Source organism: Emys orbicularis, chromosome 4 (assembly GCF_028017835.1).
Source record: "Emys orbicularis isolate rEmyOrb1 chromosome 4, rEmyOrb1.hap1, whole genome shotgun sequence".
In the NCBI taxonomy this organism is placed as follows: domain Eukaryota; kingdom Metazoa; phylum Chordata; order Testudines; family Emydidae; genus Emys; species Emys orbicularis.
In genome coordinates this window covers 14015868-14028158 of record NC_088686.1, presented here as the reverse complement: position 1 = coordinate 14028158, position 12291 = coordinate 14015868, and the positions used below count along the sequence as shown (strand labels likewise).

The 12291-nt window shown below is 40.3% G+C and overlaps 1 protein-coding gene across 1 annotated transcript in view; it reads right to left on the bottom strand.

Annotated features, from left to right (window-relative positions):
• Window positions 1–846: 846 nt before the first annotated feature.
• LRRC9 (leucine rich repeat containing 9) overlaps window positions 847–12291 on the bottom strand; it is a 73268-nt gene continuing 61823 nt past the window's right edge. Inside the window, exons 30-32 of the mRNA XM_065404084.1 lie at window positions 6227–6410; window positions 5383–5557; window positions 847–886 (exon numbers count right to left, since the gene is read on the bottom strand). Coding sequence (XP_065260156.1) covers window positions 847–886; window positions 5383–5557; window positions 6227–6410 — 399 coding nt within the window. The remainder of the gene's footprint in view (window positions 887–5382; window positions 5558–6226; window positions 6411–12291) is intronic.

Genomic DNA, 12291 nt, shown 5'->3' with positions numbered 1-12291 from the left:
AGTTTAATGGAATTTTGATGGCTTTATAACTGATGCGAGTGATATCATCTGGTATTTTAAATTTCTGTAATATAACTTAAAAAATAAAAAAAAAGTTAAGGAACAGGTACATTTGGGTTCTCAATATTAGAGGCCATATTCTGGCTTCAGCTATACTTGCATGACTCCTCCCGACTTCAGTGGCCACACTTAATACATGTGAATGCGAAAGGCTCACTGTAGATAAAATGTCTTATAACTAAGTGGTAGACTGACAGTCATATTTTCAGATCAGTTGCCCAAATCCTGCATGGGAGTTTTGCCAGAGTAAGAATTTGCAGGATTGCTCCCTTATCTACGGATACTGTTCCTTCTCATTTACTGTTGCAAGATGACGTACCATACTACGATTTTTTCCAATCCAGTTAAACCAAAGAGCAATTAATTCATATTTTTGTGAAAGTTCCGGAGGTTGTTGAAAAAAATCCTGTAAAAGATGGAGAGACCAAATTTTGCCTTCAGCTACACCAGTGTAAATCTGGAGTAAGTAATTACTTCAGGGGATCTTTTCCACTGAATTCAATGGATATACATCAGCATAAGTGAAAGCAGTATTTGTCTCAAGGCGTATCCATTGTTTGGATCATGATGTTCTATGTGCATGAATGTTTGCTTCATCAACCATAGGAACTTAATTAGTTAATTCACACTTCATATCAATCATTATTAATTTTTCCCTGGCATCTGTGAATATAAAACAGAACAGGACAAATTCTTCCATGGTGTAACTCCACTAAAGTCAATGGAATAATACCAGGGATGAGTTTGACTCAATACTTCACTCATGTCCATTTTTCTTACAGAAGTTTACATTCGATTTGGCCTGGAGGGGCTATTGGCTGGCATCCTGCAAGAAAGAAACATTACAAAGTCAAACCATAGTGACAGCTTTATAAAGGAGGAATTAATTTAGAGCAGTAATGGAAACAATAACTCTCAATTTTACAGCACAATAACAAATCAACTAATTTGATGTTTATTCCTATCATATGCGTAGGTCACAACCATCTGTGTCTGTGTCTGTGTGTGTGTGGAAATTTACCATTGACCTCACTGGGGCCTGGATTTCACCCTCTGTGCTCTGTGAATACTTTCATAGCTAATCCTATGAAGTAAGGATTATGAGTAAAATTTTCAAAAGCACCTAAATCATGCAGGCCTAGATTTGTAAAGTATCAGAGGGGTAGCCGTGTTAGTCTGAATCTGTAAAAAGCAACAGAGGGTCCTGTGGCACCTTTAAGACTAACAGAAGTATTGGGAGCATAAGCTTTCGTGGGTAAGAACCTCACTTCTTCAGATGCAAGAAGTGAGGTTCTTACCCACGAAAGCTTATGCTCCCAATACTTCTGTTAGTCTTAAAGGTGCCACAGGACCCTCTGTAGATTTGTAAAGGCATTTAGTCATTGCTTCACTCAGTGTTGCAAGGTCTAAGTGATTTAGATGGCTAAATCCCATTTTGAAAAGCTCTTAAGTCACTTAGGAGCCTAAATCCCTTTGACTTTAACTTGGGACTTAAGCTCACGACTTGTGCTGTGATGGGGCATACCCCACACAAGCATGGATGCAGTTAAAAGTGCCAAGAGAGGCCAATTAGCCTTACACCACACCTGCTGGCGAGCTAAGGGGCAATGAGACTGAGAAGGAAGCTCACCTGAGCAGGAACAGGCGGGATTTCTATAAAGCCTAGGAGTTGAGGCTGGAATGGGGTTGCAGGGAGGTGAGCCTACAGTCACGCTCCCTGATGCAAGGGGGTAGTAGGAGCCTGAGAACGGCAGAGTAGGAAGCAGTCCGGGGAAGGCGCAGCAAAGTCCAAGAGGGATAGACCTGAATTGCTGATACGAGGGTCCGTGGATTAGAACCTGGTGTAGAGAATGGGCCTGGGTTCCCCTACCAGCCACTGTGGGAGTGGCACAGCCACTACAGTGGAGTCGGAGACTGCCTGAGACTTTGAGGAAGGCGACTCTGGTAATACCCCGGAAGAGGCAGACGAAGATGACTTGGCCAGAGTGCTAAGCCACGAAGGAGAGGCACAGCAGCTTTGGACTAATGGCAGAGCGGCTGAAGTAACAGGCTGAGCAACTGCCAGATGGGATGTGGACAGTGGTGAGGTAATTCCTCAGCTGAGCTAAACGGTGAGTTGCAGACCCTGTGACATAGGTGCTTCTGAAAATTTTACCCTACATATGTATGACTAGCTGGTTCACAGCTGTTAAGCAAATGAAATGTGCCATTACTGGCTTAGAAATGACAACATTCAACATCTGATTATATGTTCCACTCATGTGAATTGCAAGAACCCCACCCAGCTTTAGAATGTGGGATTCACTTATACTCCCCTCCATGACCAGCTGATAGGACTTTCCATTCCTGCTTAGGGGATATAGTGCCCTGAATTGTCTCCAACTATTACCTTAGCTTAAAAAAAGTAAAAACCAATATTTTAAAACTTAGCTGTGTGCTGCTAGGTGCTTACAACCCTCTTTAGGCATCTAAATGAAGGTGTACTGATTTTCTTTTTGAAAGGTGCAGCTCCCATTGACTTGGCAGTATCTCGTTGGCATGAAGTTTCTTTTAGACTAACATATAAATTAATAAAATGTTGAAAACTTGCCATATTGACGCCTGGGATGTTTTAATATTCAACTACACTTGGGAGCAAAGATGGGAAACAAATTATATTCTGAAGGTGCTGTTTGGGATTTCACAGTTGAGGTTAAGTTCCATTTTGCACTTAAATCAGGGATTCAACCTCTTTGCTTTGTATGAAAAATAGGGTACATCTTCCCCAAATTTACAGCACTTGCTCTCTGACTACAGAATGAATTTTTGAGAATTGACAAGTAAGTCTATTCATTAGTTTATAAATTAATTAAAAACGCTGTCCTTTGAAAAACTGTAGCATCCTTTGTGAGACTTTTCTTTGATCCATGTTATATTAACAGCAAAACAACACACTTCAATTAATTTTACATATATGAAAAATGTGAAGTCTTGTGCGTAGGCTGTATTTGAATAAATTAAGTTGTAATTAAGCTAAGTTATTACTGCTTGTTGTCTGTAATTGTTATAATTCTGTAGGTCATGGATGGCTCAGGTCAACAGCACAGATAACTCTTAAGTAGTGCTAGTGTGTCAGTGGTAAATCAGCCAATCATTCTACTACAGTTAATTTTCAGGCAAATAGTGGTAATGACTCATTGGTCTGAGGGAGACTGCACACACGTATCTAAAGTTCTCATTGCTAGATTAATTGCCCCAACTGCTCTTTAAAGATTCTATTGCTGCAGGTTAGTTTGGGCAGCAGTGCTTGAGTGGAGCGAAGGCAGCAGTGGGGAACCCCTATGCATTGAAACACACAGCCAGTGGAACTGACGGGAAAGCCTTTAACACACAGTGATTTTGGTCTTGGGCTGGGCTCTCCATGAGCTCTTTGCATAGCACAATCTCACTCATACGCCCTGCAAACCAGTCAGTCAATTGTAAATTAAGGGCCAGATTCACCAGCACACTTCAGCTGTTTTCTGCTGCTCTGGTGATGCAAAGCAGCTATAAAACACAACTTCACTGGCTGGTACACTCTGACTTCTTTGGAGTACTGGGAAGCTGCCCGTAAAAGTTAAAATAAAAAATGATTTAAAGTTGATCTATACATTTTCAAATTAAAAACCCATTCTCTTTGGGTTTATCGTTTATTGTTGTATGCATCTGACATTTTTAATATGCTTAAAAAACTAAAGAAATCCCCAGGCAAAAAATTATGTGCAAAAGAGCTGGAAGACAATTTAGGAACAAACGTGCCATTTCAGGTAAAGCAGGCATTTCTGTTAATGCAGAATCCTTCCCACATCATCTCCGACATTTAAACAATCTCTACTCTCTGTGTAGTTGGTTTTTTTTTTTTTTAATATAAAAAGGACTGGCGTACGTGTAAGTCAATCCACGTGCCAAGGAAAGAATCATGCACACAGCTTTAAGTGAAAAATACTTCTGCCCCAAGTAAAAATAAGTGCAACAGCATTCTAATTAAATCGTGGGGGAGACATTTAGTCCTGCACAGAGGGCCAGCAAAAGGCCTACACACTGGGGGGTAAAATCCACTCTTTATGAATTAGCTATAAATGTCCGTTGGTCATTTCCTCAGACCGTTTGCCCTGGAACATCTCTGTTCGCATGGAGCTATTCAGGCAAAGGAGCCCACCTGCAAGGACGTATAGGTTTGTGTGAGACTCTCAGAGCTCACCTTGAATTAAATCAAAAGTTGTCTAAGGTTACAGGAGTACCTGAGCCAGTCAGCACAAAGCGAACCTATTAATGCTAACTGCCCTTGAGGTATTATTTTCTATCCAATTATTTTTACTTCCTAACATTTTGATTGCCAGTGTGCTTTGAGCACGAGGGGCAAAATGTGATCCTCCAGCTTCATGCGAATTTTTCTAGTAAGAAAAAGCATGGAATTAATTCTCAAAGTACGATAGGCAGAATCCTTGCTACGGAACACATTTTGAGTTTTTCTTTGAGCATCAACGGATTGTGCACTGTAGTGCTAATGCAATGACCCACGAAATGGGATTTAAGCTGCCATAGAATTGTGTGGTCTTTAGGTATAATAATGTGTGAAATTTGTCCTAAGACAAATGCTCTCTTGGGCCCTGATCTTGCAAACACCAGCTACTGAGTGTAGTTCTTATTGCAACGTACAGTGCCTAGCACAATGGAGTCCTGCTCTGTGACTAGGTTTCTTAGGTCCGACAGGAATACAAATAAAGAATCATTGCACATTATTATGAATAGTCTCACAGGCTTGTAGTCTCAAGTTAATAAGTACTGTGCTTGGTAGTGTTAGTGGGGGCGGGCCTTTATTTTGAGATAATCATTTTTAACCTTGAGCATTCCTGGTCACAGTAACAGGTTCACTCTTGACTGCTGCTACTGTGGTATATTCAATTTTTAAAACAGTAAACAAAAAATTAGGAACTGTGAAGAAAACAAAAAATGAAACGGGAAGGCTCGAGCAAGCTACAGTACAGAATCAGCTTGGGTCACACGCCAAATGAGTCATCGTTCTAGCTCTAACCTTTTTATCTGCACGTTTTTCAGTCTTATTAGTCACATTAGGAGATTTATCAGGGGACAGAGGAAATCATATCCTAAGCTGGGAATGATGACCCAAGTAAAACACATCTTTTGGATGATGGGAGAAGGGGTTGGAGGAAAGAAAACTTTGTCAGCCCTGGAAAGAAGAAAAAGTCAGATTTTCTCAGATGTAGAATGATTAAGGAAGAAGGGAGGCATCGTGCTAGCAAAAATAGGAAAAACAATGTTTATTGCTGATAAGAGCCTCACCTGCCGTCATTTTCTCTGCTGTTCTGGTGCACATATGCAGTTCGGGTAGTGCCACTCTGTTGTGTCAACTGGTTTAGAAGATTAGCTGTTGCTCCTTTTACTTGCCTGAGAGCTATTTCTGCATGGATGCTTCGAGGATTAATTGTCACCATTCCTGGGTTCTTCGATTTCTTATCTGAATCACAAAATGTATATGGATTTCTTATCTGAATCACAAAATGTATATGGATATCCTCCCAAACATAACAACGGTACTCCAGCCACACCCCAACATGCCCATTTCCAATCATCAAGAACTCCATCCATTCCTCTTTTAGGCTTCTAGAATTCTGTATCTTTCTTATTGTTTCCTAACAGGCATAACAAGAACCTTGATGGTCATACCATCACTTTCCTTTTCAGTTTTTAACATAGTTTTCTTTCACAGATTGAAATTAGTGACCCCAAAAAGTTGAAATATGATCATTCTTATGTAAATTATTCAGATTGACAGATGCCCCAAAATGAAAACAACTCAGAAAAATGACAAAAGCTAGGAAAAAATACAAACTGTTCATTTTTTCTCTGAAAAACTATGAGTTTTTCATAATCATCTGTAGGATGTGCACAAAAATTTAATTATATATGAGTACTACAAAATAAAGTCAACTATGAATGAACTAATGTAATCTTTTTTTTAATGCAACTGAAATGCCATTAGTTCCAGATCAGTCTCCAAGATATCTTTGGCAAGTCAAAATGTTCTTATTAAAATTATTCAATTTATCCTACATGTAATGTCCAGTACTGGAAAATATATAATTATATTTTACATTCAGGAAAGGAACCAGAATACTATACTCACATTTATTTGCCTCATTCGGTAAAGGATCTTCAAGTACATGAGGAAACATGAGGTCAGATCCAAATAAATGGTTGATTCCTTCAAGCAGATTCACATTTGTTACTCTTACGGGAGGATGTTTTGAAAAGGTAATTGGTAATCCAGGAAATCCAGAGTCCATAGGGGAGTTTGCAACTGGGATTCCCTACATAATGAAACAAAAGGCAAGTAAATCGGTCTCAGTTTGGTATTGAGGCAAAATACATAAGCTGCATAGATACTGTATTAGGGCATGATCCTAAAAACCGTTATACACAAATAATACTTACTAAAACAGTCTTTGAGGGGCGTCTTTGGTCATGTGGTTAAGACACTGGACTAGGACTGAAGAGAACTCTGTTAGGTTCCTGGTTCTGTTATAGACTCCATGTGACTTTGGGCAAGTCAGATAACCTCTGTGTTTCTGGCTTTCAAATGGGAATAATATTTTCCTTCTCCCACCCTTTTTCTTGTCAACGTAGATTGTAAGATTTCTGGGGCAGGGATTGTCTGTGTGTTAGCACCAAGCAAAATGGAGCTCCAATTTGTTCAGGGCCTCTAGGCACTACTGTGATATAAATAATTCATCATAATAATGTCAATGGGAAAACTTTATGTAAAGGATTATAGGATCGGGCAGTCAGTCTACTGTTACTGACTTGAGATTTAACTATTTTAGTTGCCAGTTGAACTGTAGCACAAAAATAGAAGCTGTGCATGCCGAATGGATTAACGATTATAAATGTTTACAAAATCTGGGGATTGATAAAGTTTGGGGAGCACTTTGGGAGCTAAGCTACAATAGCACACTGGAGCTATTAATAAAAAAAGAATACATCTAATGTGTAAACTGATGATCAACAGAGGGCCTGTAAAATTGCAATGTTGGAAACATATTTATAATACCATACCAACCAATTCATAAATAAATCTATGTATATTGTTTCATAAGTAAAATCTTAGTGTCTGATGTTATGCTGAGTATAAGTCGGTGCTCATTTGTCTGGTTAAAAGAAATTTACTATTGTTTTTAAATGCAGAAATAAATTGTAAAAAACCCTATAAAATATGCATGTAAATTGACTGATTGTCCATCATTAAAACCATCTCCAATTCAATAGTGAAAAGCATTAACTATAGGAGATAAATATAAGCATAAAGACAAAAAAGAATTCTATACTATGTACAGAGCATTCCAACAACAACCTAAAGTAGTAATAAATAAGGTGCTAACCTACTTTCTGCTGAGAAAATTTCTTTTGAAGTTTAACATCAAAAGCATTTTTTCCACTTAAATGACACCATACGGTTTCACGACTTACTTTCTAACAAAAACACAACTAAAATGCAACTGACAAACTTGAAAAATCTTTTGTGTTGTTCCACTTCAATGACCTAATGAGATAATGGCTCAGTTCTGTTCTAGCTAACTAGGTATAACATCTTCATTGAACCTTAACATAAAACAGAGATATCTCTAAAGATATTGCCTTAACATACTTCTCTTGCTTTGCTAATCCTGCTATGTTTTTTATTTAAGTGATGTCCAATGTATAAGAATACAGGTCAGTTTTGAAATAAAACATTTACACATGCAGTGACTCAATCCACAAGTGCCTTGAACTCTTGTATACAAGGACTGTGGCTTCAAATGGCAAAAATGTGTTCACTAGCAAAGTAACTCACGAAGGCCCTGATCCTACAAATTGGCATGCTATCCATAAGGAGGTCTGTGATAGCACGTGTTTGCAAGGTCAGGTTTAAGGTAGAGCCTGATATACAGGGAATTTGGCATATCTGGATTGAGTGTGATTTACTATCAACGTTACCCCTAATATCAGGGAAAGCAATTACACCTTTATTAAATTGACACCTTCATTATTTGTATTGCAGTAGCACCAAGAGAGCCTTATCGTAATAAAGCATGTCATACACATATGACAAAAAGACTGTTTCTGCCCCCAAGAGAGAGAACGGGTAATTACTACAAGCAGATGGGGAGCACAAGGCAACAGTGAGATGATTAGGATTAGTGTAAGCAGGGGTCACAGCAACTGCTTAGCCACGGTCACGTGTTTTGTAGGTATCCTGGCAGAGTTGTGTTTAAAGGAGAATATTGGAGTATAATGGCTTTGTAGATGTTATGGAGAGTGCCTCTCATACATAAGGGACAGCATGGTACGGAGGTGTTTGGGGAAAAGTTGGACTAATGGGCAATAAAAGCTGACTAGTGATGCCTATAATAATCCTGACTACTTACAGTGTTTTATCCATAGACTTCAAAATGCTTTACCCAGGTGAGAAAGTGGTGTTACTGTGCTTTATAAACAGGGAAACTGAGGCATGAAGAGGTTAAAGTCTCTTGTCCAATATAAAGCCACATAGCAAGTAAGTGGCAGAGCTGGGAAATGAACCCAGCTCTCCTCACTATTTTACACATATGTTGTGGTAGGGATGGATGTGTACTACCTTCTGGACAGCAGGAAAATAATGGATCAATTAAACAAAGATCTGAAGAAAGTGCACCCAGTGATGTGAAATCACCAGTCTGCAATGGAACCAAAGAATTCTCACTACATGGCTCTGAGGTAACTAGCAGGACCATAAGGACAAAGGGATGCACGTTGGCTCAGTCTCCTATTTGGACCATACTGATATTGTTCGTATTGGGGTAGCACCTAGGAGGCCCAGCTATGGATCAGGCTCCCCCTGTGCTAGGCACTGTACAAACACAAATGAAAATATGCTCCTTGTTCCACAGAGCTTGCAATCCAAGTGTAAGACAACAGGTGGATACAGACCGACTGGTAGGGGAGCATAAGGAAATATTAAGATTACATTGGGCAGCAAGATAGTCAGTGGTCTCAGATTTCAATGGTGGTGGTGGGGAACTTTCAGTGGGAGGGGAGGAGAGTCCTGGAGCCACTTAGATCCCTGGAAGTTCTTGGATGTTTTAAAGGATAAAATGCAAAAATCAGTCTGTCAGGAGCATTTCTTGTGATAACATCATATATTTTTAATAAAAATTCATTATGGTTTACTACAACAAAATAATTGACACCGGACAACCAGGAGACTTAAAGCTAAGCAATCTGCTGCACCTGTGGCATGCAGACTCAGTACCAAATCATAATTTTCAAGCTTATAAATCAACAAATTTTCAAACAGACTTTCCTCCATAGGAATGACACACAGCACAGACACCTATATTTGACTGTGGCTTCAGAAAATATAGAGGCAAGTATAATATTTGGTTGAGATGAATCGCTTGTTACCATTTTGGTTAATTTTGGATGTGGCCTTAAGGTTACTTTGCCTTTGAAAAACTAGGTATATGGAGGTCCTACCACCAGTGCCTGAAGTACACCTACCTTTTTGACAGATGTTAGTGCAATAAGAAAGGTCATCTTTTGTCAAAGAGAGAGAGAGCGAGCGAGCAGTTTAGGCTAGAACGGGGAACCCATGAGGGCAGTGAGCACAGTGTTAAGGTCCCAAAAGGGAACAGTGTTCTTTATTAGAGGGAAGAGGTGAGTAACATCTTTCAGAAACCTAACTACCACAGAGTTGGAAAAAACAAAACAAAACCTTTATTTGGATCAGGGGTTGAAACACCGAAACCACTGCTACATGGGCCCTCAGAGCTGAGAGGAAGGTCTGACAATTGAAGGTGCAACAGGTACTCTAAAACATTCTGAATCTGGGCTTCCATTGGCTGAATTCCCTGACCAGCAGGCCAGATTGAGAAGTGTTTCCATTTGGCCAAGTAGGTTTGATCCAGTGCATTGGTTTGTACTGTTCAACAGGCACAACTTGGACTGCTTCTGAACAGCTCTCTTCTGCTTGATCTAACCATTCGGCATCCACGCCATGAGGTACAGGCTGCCCAGATCTGGATGCCACATCTGACCACAATATTCTGACAGAAGATCTGGAAGGAGGGGAAGAAGACTCAGAGGTTAGACTGATAGACTGAGTAGATCAGAGAACTGACATTACCTCGACAAGGCTGGCACAATGAGTATCGGTTTGGCGTGATCTTGTTTGTTTGAGACAGACCTGAGGAATGAGCAGAATGGGAGGGAAGGCACAGATTAGCACAAACCCCAAGCTCAGTTAGAAGGCATCAGTGAGAGAGCAGGGATTGACCCACTCGAGAGCAAAATTGTGAGCATTTCTTGTTGTCATTTGTTGAAAATAGGTCAACAGATGGAATGCCCTAGGCCCTGAAAATCGACCTCAAGATGCTGTTCTTCACAGACCACTTGAGAGTTCTGGAGAAATTCCTGCTGAGGTGGTCAACCAGCTGATTCTGGGACCCAGGTAAGTGAGCGGTCATCGGGACAATGTCTTCCTTGATGCAAAAGTGCTTAATCGCTTCCTGATAGAGCTGACTGGACTGAGTTCCTCCCTGCTTGTTCACATAATACATTGCTGTTGTATTGTTGGTAAATACATGAATGGAAAAGCTCCCTGATGAGAAGGAGAAAGGGGTGGCAAACATTGTAAATTGCTCAAAGCTTTAGAAAACTGATATGTAGCATGGTATGTAAAGAACAAAATTGTCACACACAGCTGAATATAATTTGTTGGGGAATAGTCAACATGGTTTTTGTAAAGGGAAAACATGCCTCACCAATCTACTAGAATTCTTTAAGGGGGGGGAGGTCAACAAGCATGTGAACAAGGGGGATCCAGTGGATATAGTGTATTTAGACTTTCAGAAAGCCTTTGACAAGGTCCCTCACCAAAGGCTCTTAAGCAAAGTAAGCAGTCATGGAATAAGAGGGAAGGTTCTCTCATGAATTGGTAACTGGTTAAAAGATAGAAAACAAAGGTAGAAATAAATGGTCAGCTTTCAGAATGGAGAGGGGTAAATAGTGGTGTCCCCCAAGGGTCTGCGCTGGGCCCAGTCCTATTTAATATATTCATAAATGATCTGCAAAAAGGGGTAAACAGTGAGGTGGCAAAATTTTCAGATGATACAAAACTACTCACGATAGTTAAGTCCCAGGCAGACTGTGAAGAGCTACAAAAGGATCTCTCAAAACTGGGTGACTGGGCAACAAAATGGCAGATGAAATTCAGTGTTGATAAATGCAAAGTAATGCACATTGGAAAACATAATCTCAACTATACATATAAAATGATGGGGTCTAAATTAGCTGTTACCACTCAAGAAAGATCTTCGAGTCATTGTGGATAGTTCTCTGAAAACATCCACTCAATGTGAAGTGGCACTCAGAAAAGCTAACAGAATGTTGGGAAGTATTTTCTCACACAATGCAAAGTCAACCTGTGGAACATTTTGCCAGAGGATGTTGTGAAGGCCAAGACTATAACAGGGTTCAAAAAAGAACTAGATACATTCATAGAGGATAGGTCCATCACTGGCTATGAGCCAGGATGGGCAGGGATGGTGTCTCAAGCCTCTGTTTGCAAGAAGCTGGAAATGGGCGACAGGGGATGGATCACTTGATGATTACCTGTTCATTCCCTCTGGGGCACCTGGCATTGGTCACTGTCGGAAGACAGGATACTGGGCTAGACAAACCTTTGGTCTGACCCAGTATGGCCGTTCTTATGTTCTTATGTCTCCTGTTCTTTCCACAAAGGTTGGGCTCTCAGGTGTCCCCAGATGTGCACATCAGCCTATCATCGAGACAAACGTAACGATGGTTGTGTTTGGGGGCAGGGAGGGGTGGAAATGAGCAAAATGTACAACTGCACAAACATTGCTCTGATCCGTCTGCTGCTCTAGGGATGCCAGGACTGCCAGAGGCACCTAAACTAGCATGTGCGAAGAATGACAGTTTGGGTGTTAAAACCAATCTTAATCTTCCCTGAAGAGAATGGAGACAAGCTCGCATGCCAAATGACATAAGTACAAGGGGCCATGTGGAGCAGCAACTTCAAACATACTCAGATTGTGGAGAGGGGGCAAGATTTGAGCACAGGCATATCTGGTGAATCGTCTGAAACCACTCCTTCAGGAAAAAAGCCAACAAACTTGTGGAGTCGAGTAGGGATCCAATGAACTCTATTTTCTA